The sequence below is a fragment of the Coffea eugenioides genome, chromosome 6, assembly GCF_003713205.1.
Source record: "Coffea eugenioides isolate CCC68of chromosome 6, Ceug_1.0, whole genome shotgun sequence".
Taxonomy (NCBI): Eukaryota; Viridiplantae; Streptophyta; class Magnoliopsida; order Gentianales; family Rubiaceae; genus Coffea; species Coffea eugenioides.
In genome coordinates, this window is record NC_040040.1 from 36,514,925 (window position 1) to 36,534,793 (window position 19,869).

General features: G+C 39.4%; 2 protein-coding genes across 2 annotated transcripts; both read right to left on the reverse strand.

Moving 5' to 3' along the window:
• Positions 1–11,062: 11,062 nt before the first annotated feature.
• Positions 11,063–11,746, reverse strand: LOC113774122 (uncharacterized mitochondrial protein AtMg00860-like). The gene has a single exon (XM_027318687.1). It carries the CDS (start codon positions 11,744–11,746, stop codon positions 11,063–11,065), a length of 684 nt encoding a protein of 227 aa, XP_027174488.1.
• A 1,532-nt stretch (positions 11,747–13,278) lies between these two features.
• On the reverse strand, positions 13,279–13,920 carry LOC113774123. The gene has a single exon (XM_027318688.1). The coding sequence runs from the start codon at positions 13,918–13,920 to the stop codon at positions 13,279–13,281; it is 642 nt and encodes a 213-aa protein (XP_027174489.1).
• Positions 13,921–19,869: the final 5,949 nt, after the last annotated feature.

The following is a 19,869-nucleotide window of genomic DNA, read 5'->3' on the forward strand; positions in this document are numbered from 1 at the left end:
ATTAGGTTAGGAGTTGAGTCTTGTAAGCCTATAAATAGGCATCAATTTTCATTAATAAGGGGACATTTGATGAATTCAAAATTGAGAGTTTTCTCTTGGCTTCTTTGAAGCGACTTTGAATACCTTAGAGTTGGTCTCGAGGATTCAAACCGGCTTATCAATTCAAGACCATGTTGAATTGTTGCGCCTTCGACCCTTCTAATCAATCTTGAGTTGTCCTTGATTGGTTTAGAATCCACCAATTTTGTCCATAGTCTGATCAAGATAGATCCTTCCGCTGCCTGTGCAATTCGTTTCTTCAAGAGTGGGAGCTTGGGGATTCGGGTTCGCATCAGTTGGTATCAGAGTTTCGGCTCTTGATCCAGGTTAATACCCCTTTTCTTTTCTTGTTTTACTCATTGTTCTTCTACCAAACCCTACCCAATTAAAAAAAAATTGCACTTTAGGGTTTGAATCTCCATAGCTTTATTTGTGTCTAGTTTCTTGTTGCTCATCGTATTTGTTTCTTGTACCAAATCTGTCCGTGTCTTATTGCTATTGTTTCCATTGTTTGTGTCCAACAATTATATTGTCAAATCAGTGTGTTAGTCGTGTCCAAGTTGCACAAAAAAAAAATCTTGAGTCGCTAGTTTTGGTGCTTTGCCGAAATTCTGTTTGGTGTTTTTCGTTAAATTCTATCCAGATTTGTCGTAGTGTTTTGTGTCTAAATTCTGTTTTGTGTTCGAAATTCTGTTGGGTAGCCGTGTCTTGTGTCTTGACCAGAAACAAAAAAAAATTATAGCCGCAACTAGGGTTCTTTCTCTTCTTGCCGCAACTAGGATTTTCTTTTGTGTTTATGTTTGTGTGCAATCTGTCCCAAAAATTTCAGTCATTAGTTGCCTCTAGTTTCTGTCCAGATTGTGGTCTGATTCTGATTTGTTGTTGTGTTGCTTGGGTCATGTAAACACCTCAGCAAAAGTCAAAAAAAAAAAGGAAAGAGAGTCACATACCTTATTGTGTCGTTGCTGGAATTTACTTTGTGGGGGCTGCCGAACCTATTTTGCTTTGAACCTTGAGCTTTTGTGTTGTGCCTTGCTAATCTTGGATACCAAAGCATAAGTTGGGAAGTTCTTGAGCTTCTTGATCTAAATTCTTGAAGTTCTTGGATCCACCAAATCTAATTTGGCAATTCTTGAATGACAAAGTCACGGGATTCTTGAAACTTGAAAGGACTTTCGGTCTTGTTTGCAAATCTGGAACTTGATCCGAAACTTCAAATACCTGGAACTGAATCTGATTTCTTGAAATGCAACTTGGTGAGCCACAAAAAGAAAGAAAGAAACGAAAAAAAAAGAAGGGAAAGAAAGGAAAAGGCAATCGGCTCTACAAGAAATTCCAGGTTTCCTAATTTTGATCAAACTCCAGGTTCCAAATCTGATCACCCTAAGAGCCGAAGTTTGAATAGTTCGGACTTCTAAGTCTGACCGAATTCCAAGAGGTCGAATTTGGAGCAACCCAAGTGTCCCAAATCAGTTTCCCAAAACCCTGCCAACCGACCTACACGCCCAGCCAAGCCAACCGCCCTTCAGTTTCCCAAATTCAGTTTCCCATTCGGCCAAACCCCAAACCATTCCCCAAAGCCTTGACCGACCTCCACCGCCCACATACTAACCAAGTCAGATTCCCAAATCCAAACCAAACCGCCTTTGGGTCCTTGAGTCATTACAATCGGTTGAGCAAGTCTTGCAAACTGATTTGACTGAAATTTGAGGACTGATTTGTACCTAATCTAAGCACCTTAAAAGCACCATTTACCTACCAAAATGCTGACCAGAACTCGGCACAATAGCAGCTCAAAATTCCAGTTTGTCGGGTAGAGTCTTTCTAGGCTTCCAAAATTTCAGCTTTTAAGTTGTGAGTTGTCTATTTTGTCGATCATCTAGGGTTGTTTCCAACAGTACTTGAGTCATTTAAATCTTTCTAAGTCAGTTTGCTATTATCCTTCAAAATTCATGAACTTCATTGCTACTTTTGAGATTTTTAATTGACTAGTTGGTTGCGATCCTTGAGTAAATTCTAATTTGTTCAAGGAACATGAATAAGAGGCCTTGAGAAATTTGGTGAGACCATTAGAGTGTTATACACTTGAATGATACACGAGGGTTGAGTGTACATACGTGAGCTTGTGTGTTGTGAGGAAATCCTTTTCTTTGCTAACCATTTTTGCAGGTCACGTAATCATGCTTAGTGGAGTTATATCTCGCTCATATAATCAAGAATTCTTGGAGAATGAGCCTCTTAAGAGAAGGGGTTCCAAGCGAGATACTTCCAAGTACTCTAGTTCCATGCAATCTAGTTCACAACATGAGTTTCGTTCACTTCGGGAGGAGATAGAACGTGACCGTGCTTTGTGTGTATATGAAAGATATAAGCGTACTTGTGATGAGTATGAGGAGGACCAAAGAAGTTTGCGCCGAGCATCTAAGTCAAGGTCATCCTCAAGCAAACGAGATTCATCTAAGGGGTGTCATGACAAACGAGTCAAGGAATCTAAGAGTTCTCGGATTGAGACCAAGCCTCGTGAACCAAAGAAAGATTTTCGGAGTCAGACTAAAGAATTGGTTGATTCTATGATGGGAGAAATCAGGGAAGTGATGAATTCATACTTTGAGCAATTTAATCAAGTGTCAATCGGTGGTAATAGAGTGGAAAACGGCAGGAGTAATTCGGCCTTAGTGAAGAATAAAGAGGGAGAGTTGGCCATGTTTGCAAAAGTCAAGAGTGTGAACGTTTTGTTTTCTAACAAACTAACAGGTGTCTTGTTTAGTATTTCTTCTTTGGTGCAAATTAAACAAAGTCAAGTAGAGTTGGTCATCGCATGTTCCATTCCAAAGTCACTTGGACACTTTGCGAGCTTCCATGGAGTTTGTCATCTAGGAGTTAAATCTCTTTGGTGTCAATTCATGGAACAATGTCACTTCAAATCTGTCTGCACCATTGGAGGATTGACTCGAGTTTATCTTAACGGGTGAATTCCAGATTTTACTTCCCATTCTATACCTATGGTTGAAGGAAGGGAAAATGTAGTGCCAAAGGGAGTTTTCACATTTAAATCTTGTTCTATACCTTCTTACCATTTAGCTAATGCTGTTCCATTGATTCTTTATCCAATTGCTGGTTCGAAACAAGCTGAAACTTATTTCATTTTAGTAGGTTGCAAAGCTGTCCGAAATTTTCCAGCATTGATTAAAGGAGTACAACCAGATTTTGTGCTTGTTCCAGCCAAGTTTGATGTCCCACAACTAGCAGCAGTCCACGACTTTTTCAGTTTCCAGTCCTCCATGGTTTGCGACCAATCGATGCTCTTAAATGCTTTGTTGCCATCGTTTCCTTGTTTACATAAAGATACGATTGCTGACTCCATCATATTGCTACCACCGAAAGTTGAGTTTTATGCCTCATTAGAGTTCGTGAGCATCAAGAGGTTATCCAAACACCATGCCACTAGGATTGTGATCATCCACGTGTTTCCATCATTATTGCGGTTCGACGATTTGAGGACAAATCTATTTAAGAGGAGGGGAATGATACGAATCCTAGGAGGTGTTCATGCCCTATTTCTAGATCCAACAACGATTCATTGGGGGCCAATGAATAGGGTCAAAAACAAGGAATTCATGTTGCAAATCCAATGTTTAAATTCTTTGAGAGAACCGAGTTCATGTCTATTAGTTTGCTACTTTGCATCTTTAATTGTTCAAGTCATTAGTTGGTTAAGTAGCTGATTTTATGACTTGTTCATGAGTCATGTGATTAGCTCATGTTGAGCATATGATTAATTCGGTCATTAGTTTGTTATTCATGTGATCCTTGATTATTTAGTAGATCCATTAGCTAGTCTTTAGCTTAGGTATTTGGCCAGCCTCAAGAGATAAGGGCCGTGTGTTTCCAAGTTGTTTGCAAAGCCTTGTTAGTTTCCTTATTCTAATTAGGTTAGGAGTTGAGTCTTGTAAGCCTATAAATAGGCATCAATTTTCATTAATAAGGGGACATTTGATGAATTAAAAATTGAGAGTTTTCTCTTGGCTTCTTTGAAGCGACTTTGAATACCTTAGAGTTGGTCTCGAGGATTCAAACCGGCTTATCAATTCAAGACCATGTTGAATTGTGACGCATTCTACCCTTCTAATCAATCTCGAGTTGTCCTTGATTGGTTTAGAATCCACCAATTTTGTCCATAGCCTAATCAAGATAGATCCTTCCGCTGCCTGTGCAATTCGTTTCTTCAAGAGGGGGAGCTTGGGGATTCGGGTTCGCATCAACAGTTCTTAAGGTTTGCCGGCCTTCTCGACCAAGCCCTTGCTGGTTCGATACAACCGACTCACCTATGAGGTTGGGTACCCAAACAGTAACAATCGTTGATGGGGTATCACCCAAACAACTCAAACACAGTCACATATAAAGAAATCACATCTCATAATAGCAGTATACAGAGCTTCAGTGGAAACGAGGGAGGTCGAGTGCAATAAAGTACATGCTTACCACAAACGTCAAGCAATGTAGTGATCAAACGTCAAGTTCCTTGGTTACGTTCACCTCCGTTTCCCAATCCTAGGGCAACGAGTGAAATCGTTAACAATCTAGGTTCATTTCCAACCCACATATGAGTTCATTAGGTGACCAAGTGAGTGGTTAAATTCACTCGATTCACCATGCAAGTTAGGCCCAAAATGCAGTAAAAGGTCATGAGAAAACAAGTTTGATAAGTACAAGAAAGTTGAGTAAAAGCAAAATCTCATTTAAGTTCAAGATGGTCTTTGCGGGTAAAACAGTCGTGTCCGCGCAGTCTTGGAAAAATGACCATATCTCACTATAGGAAGGTCGGAATCAGGTGTCGTTAGCAGTGTAGGAAACTAGACTCAAAGGGCTTTCCAACAGTACCAAATTCACACTCTAGTTCGTCTCCTATCAGTACCAGTGATCCAGGGAAGTTGGCTGATTTTCCAGTTCTAATCAGCTCTAAAACCCTAGCAAAGTTACATTAGTTCTTAGCAAAGTTACATTAGTTCTTGATGCTAACTTCACTTGTTTTGATTCAAATTCATCCAAATCAATCTCCTAGGGTTCATATACAGGGAAGCAAGTTACCTAGTAACATTGGAGCTCAAAATGCAACACGCATAATGGATTAAAAGAGCCAAAACAGTCTAGCCAATCAAAGGAACCAAAACAGTCCACTACTTGCTCAAAACAACCACTTTTCTTACTTAATTTCCATTTTAACTCACACCAAACCTTAAACCAATGTTTATTCATGTTTTTTAGGCTTAAATAAGGTGCAAATGAACCACAAAATCAAGGAGAAACCTCTCCTACAAAACCGGTCAGCCAAGAGTAAACAAAACAGTCCACTAGTTCACTTATATCACCAACATTCATCCTTTCATTGTAGTTAATTTAAACATCATACCAAGTGTTATCTTTAACTCAAAAAGGGTCCAAAACATGTGAATACATGAAGGAAAGCTATGAAAAAAGCTCAAGCAATTCATCAAACACATGGTATGCAAAACAACCAACCCTACTATCACTTGTTTAGTTCAAGAATTTTAACCACAAACAACATCCTTTCAACTCCTAGTTTACCATCAAAACTCAAAACACATGATATAACACAAGAAAGCTAGGATTTAAGAGCCATATACCTCTCTTATGTGAATCTTGAACCACCAAAACAAACCACCAAAACCAAAGCTCCAAGCTTGAAACACACACTAGGGTTGAAGGTTGTTCACTCCACTAACTCAAGCCTTTTCTCTTTTGATTTTTGTTCAAGATCAAGTTAGGATTTAAAAAGCAAGAAGATGGAGTTTTCTTCCTTCCCTTGGAAGCTTCAAGAGGGTCGGCCAAGATAGGGAAATAATGGCTCTAAGATGGTTTAAATTTCCTCTAATCCTTTGGTCAGACAAGGTGGATGGTTAGGGTTTTGCCACATGGCCCAATCTTGGCCCTTTCTTCCCTTAATCTTTGACTAATGAAGTTTCTACACTCCAAATGTTCCAATGTCTATTTAACAACTCTAAACTATCATATAAAGTCCCAACCACAAATAAAGAATATTTTGTGAGGACTCGCAAATTTCTTGTATTTTTCTCAAAAATACCCTTTTATTTGAAAATTATTATTTATCAAAGCCCACTACCCAATTATTTCACAATAAGTGTAAGTAAACCTAGAAAATAGGGTTTTACGCTTCGGTTTCAAGTTTGGAGCAAAATTAGGGTTTTCGCGATTTTTTCGCCGGATGAATTTTCGGTACAGAGTAAGGATTCAATTTGGTGATTAAAAGTGACTTTTAAGTGAGAAATAATATGTGATTAGAAGCAATGAATAAAAGTTAGTGAAAAGAAATTAAAAACCCTAGTACGTGTGTTTTTAAGAAAAACGGCGCGAACCGGCGGGTCCTGCGCACTACCGATTGAACGCACCACTTGACCACCATTTCCTTACCAAACAAATTTATTGAACTTGAGCAAAATATCTTCTCTCTTGGCAGCAAGCTTGACCGAATTTGAGGCTAGGAAATAACAAGAAAGAAAGAGAAAAAAAGAAAGGTGGTGGTGGCGACACTTGTCGCCACCTCAAGGCTTCTTGACCCAAGACCAAGACCATCCATTTAACTCCAAAACTTAGCATTTTTCCTCTTCATTTTGTTGCTGCTGGCCGAGAGAGAGAAGAGGGAAAACACCAAAGGAAAACATTTCATTTCATCTTCAATCCAACAACTTAGTGAGGAATCAAACAAAATAAACCGATTAAACTTGTTCTTGAGTGACTAGTTAGTGAGTTGTGGTGAGTTTTTTGAAGGAGAAAGCTTGGGCTACTCTTAGTGACCTCTAGACAAGGTAAGAAAGCTTATCTCTCTAAGTTTTACTTTTAATCTTGTTAAATTAAGCTTAGCAACTTGATTTAGTGGTGGAATCATGGATGATTATCATGTTTTAGTAGTTTTCCCCTTTTTATTTCATGAACTAGGGTTTGGGGAAATTCTGCCTAATTTGTTGCATGCTGCTTATATGTTGCAATTGAGGTTTTATAAGGTGTTTTGGTAGTGATTGGAGTGAGAAATTAAGGAAAGTTCCACTAAAAACTAGAAATTCCAGAATCTGGAAATTTTCCCCAACATTCTGTCCGAATTTATATCTGTATGTTAGAGGCCGATTTGGCCTTAGGTCAAAGAAGGAAAGTTGTAGATAATGGTATTTTATAGGTGCCTACAAAATTTCAGCTCAATCGGAGCAACGTAGGACGTGAAAAGTCCAAAATACCCTTCCTGTTTTAAGTATTTCCCCAGCAGTCCGTTTCATCAGTTTGTCCAGTTTATCACGTTTTTTCACTAGGACCCATTCGGATTTAGCTTTTTTCCAAAACATGAAAGTTTTAGTGTTCTGTCTTAGCTTTCAAATTCCTCTAAGAACACCTGAATTGGACTTTTGTACACTGAGTTATGACCATTACAGTGTCTGCGTTTAAACAGCCGACGAATTGGTTTCTGGTTTAGTAATTTGAGAATTTGACCAAGTTACATTAGAAACTGGACTAAGTGACCTTCATGAACATTATAGCCCTGTGTCTTAGCTTCGAAACGGCATAGGTTACGTCTTAATCCGATAAGCGTAGCCTCGGATATGTTATTTCCGCATTCGCACGTCAAATCTGTCTTTTGCTAAATTGAATTTCTGCACTTGTTATTACTGTATTTCTTATTCTTATGATATTGTGAGCCTATGGAACGGCTCTTGACTTGAATTGCTTATGTGTGATGTTGGGTTGTGGTTGAGGAAAAATAATGAAGCCAAAATGGCTGGAAAATTAGGTAAACACAAAGGGCGTGCTGCCCAAATTTTCGCCCGAGGGCTAGGTTTCTATTTGAACTTGTATACTTTTGTTTGGCCAATACCATGACCGGTTTTCCATTTTAAAACATGATTTTTCATCCGTGGGTTCAAACAACCCTCTTCTTACTTGAAAATTATCTTTACACGTTTTACTCCTAATTAGTCGGGTTTCTTTGTTTCCCTTAAATGTTTTGCTCGATAAACTGTAATATGTTCTCTTGTTCAACCTTAGGTTTCATTGGTGATTAAGGGTAATATCCGGAAGGATATTTTGCACGATATTTTGCATTTCTAGGTGAGTGTTCCTTATTTGATTCTATGGCTTGTTGTTATCATTTGCTAATGTGTTAAGTGCTTTTAATGATTTCCAAAACGAGCTTCCTAGGCGAGTGTGTACTTTATCGCACTCGACCTAAATAACTGTGCAATTTTCAAGGATTTAATGATTGAAATGTTACTTGCGCATGAATGTAAGCTCTTGGGCTGAACTGGCCATTGCCCCTTGTTACCGGTCGTCTCGAGCCAGAAGCGGACTCGGTCGGGCGATTAGGGACTTGGGTGAACGTTTGGTATACTCGAGTATTACCCTGTAGGTTGGTGGAGACTGGCCAACGGCCAGGACGGGGGTGAATGAATGAATGAATGAACGAACGATCGAACGAGGGTTATTGATAAACGAAAAATGCAGTTTCAAATGATTGGAGGAACAAGGGGAAATGTCAGGAGAACGAATGAATGAAATAACGAATTGCTCCTTGTGAGCCGTATCCTTTTAATGAATGTGTTACTATCGCTTTCCATTGTAAATGTTTCTTGAATTATTGATACTCCATGTTTAATGTATTGGATTGATTATCTGATTATGTGTTCGGAACCTCACTGGGCTTTTAGCTCATCCCTTTAGTTTTGTTTTCCTTACAGGGGAAGGCGAGCGAGGACGTGAGCTTGAGATAGACTAGCCAATCTAGTTTTGTTTCTTTTGTAGTGGTTCTCGCCTAGTGCTTGGCACGGGCTGGATGTATGAAGGATTGAGAACCCTTGTATATTTGATGTTTATATTCTCTTTTGGGTTGGCAATGTATATAAGTTCCGCTTTAAGTTTGGATCAATGCCCTATTTATTCTTGTGATTTATTTCAATTTTTAATTGAGGACTGTAGCGAACGACTGAGTCCCGGCGAGAACTGGGCAGGCGGCCCGCCGAACCCTCTGGTACGCCTTAGGGGGAGGTGGGGTCGTTACATATTTGGCCAAATATATCTAGTGAACTACATAAAAAAAATTGCCAAGTCTAGGAAATGTTACAATTCAAGTAATAGCAATAAAATACAATGCAAGGAAATGTTTCAAGTGATTTAATCCTAGAGCAAGGCAAGTAGTTTAGGAAAATTTGTATTTTAAAGTGAGGGTTTTCACACTCTCTCCCCCTTAAAAGAATTTGGTACTCGAAATTCTCACCTTGATTACTGAATAGCTCAGGATATTTTGCGCGAAGGTCCTCTTCCACTTCCCAAGTAGCTTTCTCTACCTCATAATTTCTCCACAAAACATTTACCAAGGGTATCTGTTTAGTCCTTAATTCCTTTACTTTTCGATCTAAGATCTGTACCGGCCTTTCTTCGTAAGTCAGCGATTCGTCAATGTCAATTTCTTCTGGCTTCAGTATATGAGTGGGGTCTGGATGATACTTCTTCAGCATAGAAACGTGAAACACGTCATGGATCCTGGATAGACTTGCTGGTAACTCCAACCGGTATGCCATATTCCTTACTCGTTTAAGAATTTTGAAAGGTCCTACATATTTTGGTTGAAGCTTCTTTCCTTTTCTCGCCATGAGACTTCGAAGTGGTGTGACCTTTAGAAATACCTTGTCTCCAACTTCAAATTCCAAGTCCTTTCGTCGATTATCTGCATAACTCTTCTGTCGACTTTGAGCTGTCTGAAACCTCTGACGTATCACCTTCACTTTTTCATAAGCATCCTCAATCCATGGTACTGTAACTGGGTCTAAAACCCTTCTTTTCCCTACTTCATCCCAATATATTGGTGATCAGCACTTTCTTCCATAGAGAGCTTCGTACGGTGCCATTTGTATGGAGGAATGATAACTATTATTGTATCTAAATTCAACTAACGCCATATATTGTCCCCAACTTCCATCAAAATCTAAAATGCAGGTCCTTAGCATGTCTTCAAGTGTTTGAATGGTTCTCTCTGACTGTCCATCAGTTTGGAGATGATAAGTAGTACTAAAGTTCAACTTGGTCCCCAAAGCTCCTTGTAATTGTTGCAAGAAACGAGACACAAACCGCGGATCTTTGTCAGAAACAATGCTTACTGGGATCCCATGCAATCTCACTATCTCGTCCATATACAGTTGGGCCAATTTCTCCAAAGAGTATCTCATATTAATAGGCAAGAAATGATCAGATTTGGTCAACCTGTCTACTATTACCCAAACGGCGTCATGACCTTTCTGGGTACGGGATAACCATGATACGAAATCCATAGTAATATGTTCCCATTTCCACTCAGGAATTTCAAGAGGTTGTAGAAGACCTGAGGGTTTCTGATGTTCAGCTTTCACTTGTTGGCACACTAAACACTTTTGGACAAACTGAGCAATTTCCTTCTTCATTTTATCCCACCAATACAGTCTTCTCAAATCTTGGTACATTTTATTGCTTCTAGGATGTACTGTATACTTGGATCGATGTGCCTCTTCCAAAATGTCCCTTTTTATCACTTCATCTTGTGGTATCACTATCCGATCACGAAATTTCAAGATACCCTCGGAACTCACATTAAAGTCTGGTATTTCTCCTTTTTGCACTTTTTCCACCCATTTCTGTACCATCTGGTCATTCTTCTGAGCTTCTTTAATTCGATCCAACAAATCCGATTTCACCGTAATATTCCCCAAGATCACTCTCTGTCGATCCAACCGTGGATTCCATTCACTCACCTTTTCCAATAAATTCCACTCCTTGACCATTAATCCAGCTACTTGAGCTTTCCGACTCAAAGCATCCGCTACAACGTTGGCCTTCCTCGAGTGGTAGTTAATTGTACAATCATAATCTTCCAGAAATTCGACCCATTGACGCTGTCTCAAGTTTAGCTCCTTCTGAGAAAATAGATATTTCAACCTCTTATGATCGGTATACACCTCAAAAGTCACCCCATTCACTTCTTTAGGGCAAAAACTACAGCAGCCAATTCCAAATCATGAGTCGGGTAATTTCGCTCATGGGATTTTAATTTCCTAGAGACATAGGCAATTACACTTCCATTTTGTATTAGAACACATCCCAATCCTTCTCTTGAGACGTCAGTATATACAGTGAACCTGTCTTTCCCGTTTGGTAAGGCTAAGACGGGTGCCGACGTTAACCGTTTCTTTAATTCCTGAAAACTAGCTTCACACTTAGAACTCCAAAAAAATTGACCATGCTTTTTTGTTAGATCAGTTAAAGGCCCTGCTAATTTGGAGAAATCTTTGATGAACCTACAGTAGTACCCGGCTAAACCTAAGAAGCTACGAACCTCAGTTGGGGTTTCTGGCTGTTTCCAATCAAATACTGCTTCCACTTTCACTGGGTCCACAAAAATGCCATCTTTAGATATTACATGCCCTAGAAAAGAAATTTTCTCCAACCAAAACTCGCACTTGCTAAACTCGGCATATAACCGATGTTCTCTCAAGGTCTGCAAAACTATCCTCAAGTGTCGTTCATGATCCTCTCGAGTCCTAGAATATACTAAGATATCATCTATGAACACCACGACAAATTGGTCCAAATAAAGTTTAAAGACTCGATGCATCAAATTCATAAATGCAGCTAGAGCATTCGTTAGACCAAAAGGCATCATTGCAAACTCAAAATGTCCATATCTAGAATTAAAAGCAGTTTTCGTTATATCCTCCTGCTTAATTCATAACTGATAATAACCTTGCCTCAAGTCCAACTTAGAGATAACCACTGCTCCTTGCAACTGGTCAAACAACTCGTCAATGTGCGGCAAATGATACTTATTTTTCACCGTGACATCATTTAAGCCGCGATAGTCTATACAGAGTCTCAAACTACCATCCTTCTTTTTAACAAATAAAACAGGTGCTCCCCAAGATGATTCACTTTTTCGAATAAACCCTCACTCTAACAAATCCTATAACTGCAGCTTTAAGTCCTTAAGTTCGGCGGGGGTCATTCGGTATGGTGTTTTTGCAATAGGAGCAGTTTCAGGTACCAAATCGATCTTAAAATCTATTTCCCTCTCTGGCGGATCGACTTCAACTCCTCAGGAAAAACATCAGGAAATTCTTTTACTACTAACACATCCTCTAGTTTCACCTTATCTCCAGGAGTATTAATTAAGAAAGCTAAGTAACCCTGCGCCTCTTTATTCAATAATTTTCTGGCTCGAATTCCCGAAACAAGTGCAGACGAGGCTAATCTACCTCGCACATCTAATCTTAAGGTCACCTCTCCGGGTATACAAAACTCCACTACCTTAGTCTTGCAGTTTAACTGAGCATTATAATGAGCCAACCAATCCATGCCTAATATCACGTCATACCCCTTGAGATCTAAACTTAACAAGTCTATCACCAACTTCCGTTCTCCTACCCAAATCTCATAATTTTTATAAATCATATTGGTAATTAGGCTTTGATCCCCAATAGGTGTTCTAACTTCCAAGTCATAGGGCAATTTAATATGATTCACATCAATACCACACATAAAAGCAGGATTCACAAAAGAATGGGTTACCCCAGGGTCAATTACAAGCTTAGCTAAGCGGTGGAATACAGGGATCGTACCTTCCACTACTTCAGAGGACTCAGAGGCTCGCTGATAGTCCAAGGCAAAAATCCTAGCAGAGGCTTTCGGTCTACTCCCACTAGCAGTTGGTTGTTTAGAGTTTGACTTCTCTGGCTGCACACCCTCATTTCCTTCATGATTTTTAACAGGACAGGTGACGATTTGATGCTCGGAACTTCCACAATGGAGACATTTCTTCATCTTTCGCCAACAAGTATTATCGGTGTGGTTTGTCTTACCACAATATCCACAGCTTGTTCGAGGGGTGGGTGTCGGACCTCCTTGGGAGACAGTCCTCTGCTGTCCCCTTCTACTTTGAGCCCCTCTGGATGGAGTTCCTCTCGGTGTCCCTGAGATTCGAACTCCACCCGTACCTCTTCCAAACTTGGGAAGCGGTACATTCTGATCGTCTCGCCCGGCGATACTACTAGATGCGCCACATCTCTTAGCTTGAAAAGTTCGAACTTGAAATCTGGCTTGCTCCACTAGTTGAGCTTTCTCAAGAGCATCTTTAAACGTGTCGATTTGAGCTGCAACTAAGTTCTTTTGAATTTCCACATTCAAACCTTGTATAAATCACCTTATGTGTTTCTGCTCATTAACCACTAGTTCCGGAGCAAATTTGGAGAGTCTGATAAACTGGGTCTCGTACTCCGCCACACTCGAAGTGCCTTGGCGCAGTTTGATAAATTTATCCTCTCTTTTCTCCTGGATTAAAGGCGGGAGGAACTTCTCGTTAAACTCCCTAGTGAAATTAAACCAAGTACGGGGAGTTTGCTCCCTGTCCCACTTTGCCCTCACTACGTTCCACCAGGAACGGGCTGCGCCTTCCAACTGGAAAACGACGAAGGTTACTTGCCTTTTCTCTGTGTAGTGCAACGCAGCAAAGATGTCCACCATTCTTTCAAACCAGTTCTCGGCAACTTCGGGATCTGGTCCTCCAAAAAATTTAGGAGGAGCGAACTTTTGGAATCGTTCAAGGGCCCTGTCTTCACCAATTTCAGGGTCTCTTTGCTGGTTACTAGGTACTTGACCTTGCTGGTCAACCAATCGAGCTAATAAATCAGTCATACCATTGATAGTTGTATCAACCTGGTCCCCTCCTTTACCTCTGGGTCCCTGGTTCTGGTTTGCTACTGACCCTTGTTCCTTCTCTTGGTCCTGGGTTTGCCTGGATCCACGCCCACGGCCCCAACCATATTGTCGTCTACCTTCCATTATCACTCACTGGTCTAGGGTCCAAGTATTATAACTAATGGGTAACAAATATTGGTGTATAATATATACTTATTCACAATCGAAATTCAAAAAAAAATTGAAATCGGAATCACGATAAGCAAGTGAAAATACAAAACAGAAAATGCCAATTCGAAATAAAGTCAAGTCAAAGTCAAGGTCAAAGTCAAAGTATTATATATTCAAAGGCTCATAGCAGTCATTTACAAGCTAACAAGGCCAAACGTATCAAGTACGAGTCTCAAAAGTACAGACACAGTTCATCAAGTCATGTCATGCAAAAGCCAGTGTACGTAGTCAAAAGAAAACTGTACAACCACCAAGTCACCACATCCCCTATCATTTCTATTTACAAAGGTCAAAATCACCCATAATAGTAACCTAACAGTCAAGGCTCAGTCCGCCATGGGACTGGCTGACCCTCCATCCTGGGCAGGTTCAGCTCCTGCCTCGCCTCCGATGTGGGAAGCCTCATCGCTCACATCTCCAAGTAGGTCATCACAAATATTTAGAATGAACTCCGCTCTATTCCTCACTTTCATGGCCCCCTTAACAATGCGCTCCTGAGCTTCTCCGAGCTGCGCACAGAGGTCATCAACCCTTTCTAGACCCTCAACTACATCATACTCAAGTTCTTTGATCCGATCGACTTGCATCTTAATAGTTTCCTTTAACTGATTCACTTCAGCTTCAAGCCTAGCGTTATCCTTTGCTAGAGCCTTTCTCTCCTCCACCACAGCCAGAACTACCGTATTGGGATAGGCATAAGTATGGCGGCACTTGCAATGCCGATGGCGGTTGGCTGGACTCCAATGCACGACAGCTCCTCCTGACTGAATCTGGTATCTAAACATAGGTAATGGAGCACGAGGCTGTGCGCCTTCATCTTTATCGCTAGGGTCACTATGTCCGTCCATCCTACACAAAGTGTAGATACAACTTAAGTACTCTGAAGGGAAAATAATCAAGCATAACCCTAAAGTCAAAACTTCTAACACGCCCAGGCCAATTCAAACCTAGGCTCTAATACCACCTGTGACAGCCCCACCTCTCCCTAGGGCGAACCCCAAGGTATCAGTGGACTGCCTGCCCAACTCTCGTCTGGGCTCGGTCGATTAAAGAACTAGTAACTCAATATAACTAACACAATATCTTCAAGAAAAGGAATACAAACCCTAATGGGATTATAATCACCACGCCAACTTTCCAAATTTAGAATATCGAGCTAAGTATCAAACTTACCATTCCACACTTAGTTTACATACATACGTCGAACTTATGAATTCAAGCTTACAAGAGTCAAAATTAAGGTCTTCTAAACAAAAAGTTACAATCCAAAGTACAAGTTCAAAATAAAAGATAAAGTTATAAAAGCTCTTGACCATAGATCCATCCCAGATCTGTTAAGGAAAACAAAAGAAGTGGGGTGAACTAAAACTCAGTGAGGTTCCAAATAAACATGTAAGCACATAACCAAATAAAGATGTAATGTAAACAAGTAAACACAGTATTGTTCTATATAATTTAATCACAGTTCAATTCAAGAATATGAGTGGCTTCCAAAAGCCAAATCCCCTTGAACTTGATCATACAAGAATCCGTTGACTCTCCGTCAACGTTTGCATCTAAAGCATACAATCTCCGTAGAACACAACTTTCTCCAAATCCCGTCCACCAATCAACCCCCTTACCGGGCCCGAACTCCTCAAACAGTAAGTAGGCAATACTTGAGTATACCAGTTTCTAGTTTTCAGTAAACAGTCCTCAAGGTTTTTCGGCCTTCTCGACCAAGCCCTTACTGGTTCGATACAACCGACTCACTTATGAGGTTGGGTACCCAAATAGTAATAGTAGTTGATGGGGAATCACCCAAATAACTCAAACACAGTCATATATAGAGAAATCACATCTCATAATAGCAGCATACAGAGCCTCAGTAGAAACGAGGGAGGTCGAGTGCGATAAAATACACGGTCGCCTCAATTTTTATCAAAACAATGTTTGGCTCAAACGGTCGCAAATCAAGTATTCAGATATTTCACATAGACAGTTAACAGGTAGTGGAACACTCACCTTTCAGGCAATGTAGTGATCAAACGTCAAGTTCCTTGGTTATGTTCACCTCCGTTTCCCAATCCTAGGGCAACGAGTGAAATCGTTAACAATCTAGGTTCATTTCCAACCCAAATATGAGTTCATTAGGTGACCAAGTGAGTGGTTAAATTCACTCGATTCACCATGCAAGTTAGGCCCAAAATGCAGTAAAAGGTCATGAGAAAAAAAGTTTGATAAGTGCAAGAAAGTTGAGCAAAAGAAAAATCTCATTTAAGTTCAAGATGGTCTTTGCGGGTAAAACAGTCGTGCCCGCGCAGTCTTGGAAAAATGGCCATATCTCACTGTAGGAAGGTCGGAATTAGGTGTCGTTAGCAGTGTAGGAAACTAGACTCAAAGGGCTTTCCAACAGTACCAAATTCATACTCTAGTTCGTCTCCTATCAGTACCAGTGATCCGGGGAAGTTGGCTGATTTTCTAGTTCTAATCAGCTCTAAAACCCTAGCAAAGTTACATTAGTTCTTGATGCTAACTTCACTTGTTTTGATTCAAATTCATCCAAATCAATCTCCTAGGGTTCATATACAGGGAAGCAAGTTACCTAGTAACATTGGAGCTCAAAATGCAACACGCATAATGGATTAAAAGAGCCAAAACAGTCTAGCCAATCAAAGGAACCAAAACAGTCCACTACTTGCTCAAAACAACCACTTTTCTTACTTAATTTCCATTTTAACTCACACCAAACCTTAAACCAATGTTTATTCATGTTTTTTAGGCTTAAATAAGGTGCAAATGAACCACAAAATCAAGGAGAAACCTCTCCTACAAAACCGGTCAGCCAAGAGTAAACAAAACAGTCCACTAGTTCACTTATATCACCAACCTTCATCCTTTCATTGTAGTTAATTTAAACATCATACTAAGTGTTATCTTTAACTCAAAAAGGGTCCAAAACATGTGAATACATGAAGGAAAGCTATGAAAAAAGCTCAAGCAATTCATCAAACACATGGCATGCAAAACAACCAACCCTACTATCACTTGTTTAGTTCAAGAATTTTAACCACAAACAACATCCTTTCAACTCCTAGTTTACCATCAAAACTCAAAACACATGATATAACACAAGAAAGCTAGGATTTAAGAGCCATATACCTCTCTTATGTGAATCTTGAACCACCAAAACAAACCACCAAAACCAAAGCTCCAAGCTTGAAACACACACTAGGGTTGAAGGTTGTTCACTCCACTAACTCAAGCCTTTTCTCTTTTGATTTTTGTTCAAGATCAAGTTAGGATTTAAAAAGCAAGAAGATGGAGTTTTCTTCCTTCCCTTGGAAGCTTCAAGAGGGTCGGCCAAGATAGGGAAATAATGGCTCTAAGATGGTTTAAATTTCCTCTAATCCTTTGGTCAAACAAGGTGGATGGTTAGGGTTTTGCCACATGGCCCAATCTTGGCCCTTTTTCCCTTAATCTTTGACTAATAAAGTTTCTACACTCCAAATGTTTCAATGTCTATTTAACACCTCTAAACTATCATATAAAGTTCCAACCACAAATAAAGGATATTTGGCCAAATATATCTAGTGAACTACATAAAAAAAATTGGCAAGTCTAGGAAATGTTACAATTCAAGCAAGAGCAATAAAATACAATGCAAGGAAATGTTTCAAGTGATTTAATCCTAGTGCAAGGCAAGTAGTTTAGGAAAATTTGTATTTTAAAGTGAGGGTTTTCACATACAGAGCCTCAGTGGAATCGAAAGAGGTCGAGTGTGATAAAGTATACGCTCACCTCAAATTTGTCAAATCAAATGTTTAGATCAAACAATCATAGATCAAGTATTCAGATATCTCACATAGACAGGGAACAGGCAGTGGAACACTCACCTGTTAAGAAATGCAGAGCTTGTTCATCAAGTTCCTTGGTTACGCTCACCTCCGTTTCCCAGTCCTAGGGCAACAAGTGAAAATCGTTAACAATCTAGGTTCATTTGTCAACCCAAACGTAAGTTCATTAGGTGACCAAGTGAATTGTTAATTGACTCAATTTACCATGCAAGTTAGGCCCAAAATGTAAGAAAAAGTCATAAGAAAAGGAGTTTGACAAGTGCAAGAAAGTTGAGCAAAAGAAAAGTCTTATTCAAGTTCAAAAGCGTCTTTGCGGGTAAACAGTAGCGCAATCTCGGAAAAACGGCCATATCTCACTGTAGAAAATGCAAACTCTAGTTCCTCTCCTATCAATACCAGAAGTTCGAGGAAGTTGACTGATTTTTCTACTCTGATCAGCTCAATACATTGACAAAATTTACCCCATTTCTCCTTTCTAATCTCATTCATTTTGGCTCAAATTCATCCAATTCAATCCTTTAAAGTTTATAATACAGGGGTCAAGTTAAATAGCACCATTTAAGCTTTAAATTCAACACACAAAATGAGGAAATGAACCAAGACAATCCAGCCAACAATGAAGAACCAAAACAGTCCGCTATCTTGTCCAAAACAACTACTTTACTTGCTCTATTTCACCTCAACTCACACATAAGCTTAGACCAATATTTAACCAAGTTTTCTTAAACTTAATTAAGGTTCAATAAGTCACAAAGATCAAGGCAAAACCTCCACTCCATGGCTGGACAGCAAAGAGAAAGAAAACAGTCCCCAAGTTCACATTCAACTCCAACCTCCATCCTTTCATTATTGTTAACTTAAACAACAATGCACTTGTTTAACTTAACTTAAATAACATGTTAATACATTAAGGAAAACCATAAACAAAGCATAGACAAAGAATCAAACACATGGCATGCCATACAACCAACCTTACTTCCACTTGTTTAGCTCAAGGAGTTTAATCACAAATAACATCAACTCAACTTCTAATTTGTCATCAAAACCTCAAACACTTGATATAACACAATAAAGCTAAGATTTATGGATCATTCACCTTTCTTAAGTGAAACTTGAATCACCCAAAAGTCCACCAAACAAGAGCTCCAAGTTTGAATCACACACAAGCCTTGAAGACAGTTCACTCAACTAACTTGGGTTCCTTCTCTTTTGGTTTTTGCTCAAAGTTCAAGCTAGAATTTTCAAGCAAGAAAATGAAGTTTTTCTTCTTCTCTTGGAAGTTCAAGAGGTTCGGCCATAGGAGGAGAAAAATGGAGCCAACAAGGTTTATATTTTTACTAATTTCCTTGGTCAAATAAGTTGAATGGTTAGGGCATTGCCACTTGTCTCAATCTTGGCCATTCTTCCTCTAAACTTTGCCAAATAAGGTTTTTTCCCTCCAAGTGTTACAAATGTCTAATTAACACCCTTAAACTCTGACATAAGGTCTCAAACACAATTAAAAGGTATTTGGTCCTAATGCATAAAGCGAAATAAAATGGTACCACTTCAAGGAGATGTTACAAATCATGTAGAATGCAATGCAAGGAAATGTTATAATTTATTTAGTTTTAGGGCAATGCAAGTAATTTAGGAGAATTTATATTTTTAAGTGAGGGTTCTCATAGTTAATGGAAGGGATAATGAAGTGTCAACGGGAGTTTTCACTTTTAAATCTTGTTCTATACCTTCTTATCATTTAGCTAATGATGTCCCATTGTTTCTTTATCCAATTTCTGATTTGTTCCAAGTTGAAGGTTATTTTGTTTTTGTAGGTTGTAAAGCTATCCAAAATTTTCCAACCTTGATTAAAGACTTGCAAGCCGATTTCGTGCTTATTCCAACTAAAAGTGGTGATCTTTCATGCTTATTCACATGTTCAAAAGCTGGTGGCCAAGTGCTCAATTTGTCAACTTCAACTTGTACTAGTTTGATTAACCTTCATGAAGTGGAATTCAATTGTTTGCTGCCTCATATGTTGGAAGAT

Bases quoted from the DNA above. Each gene is read 5' to 3' on its own strand.
- LOC113774122 (XM_027318687.1), bottom strand. From the start codon at position 11,746: ATGCCTTTTGGTCTAACGAATGCTCTAGCTGCATTTATGAATTTGATG.
- LOC113774123 (XM_027318688.1), bottom strand. From the start codon at position 13,920: ATGGAAGGTAGACGACAATATGGTTGGGGCCGTGGGCGTGGATCCAGG.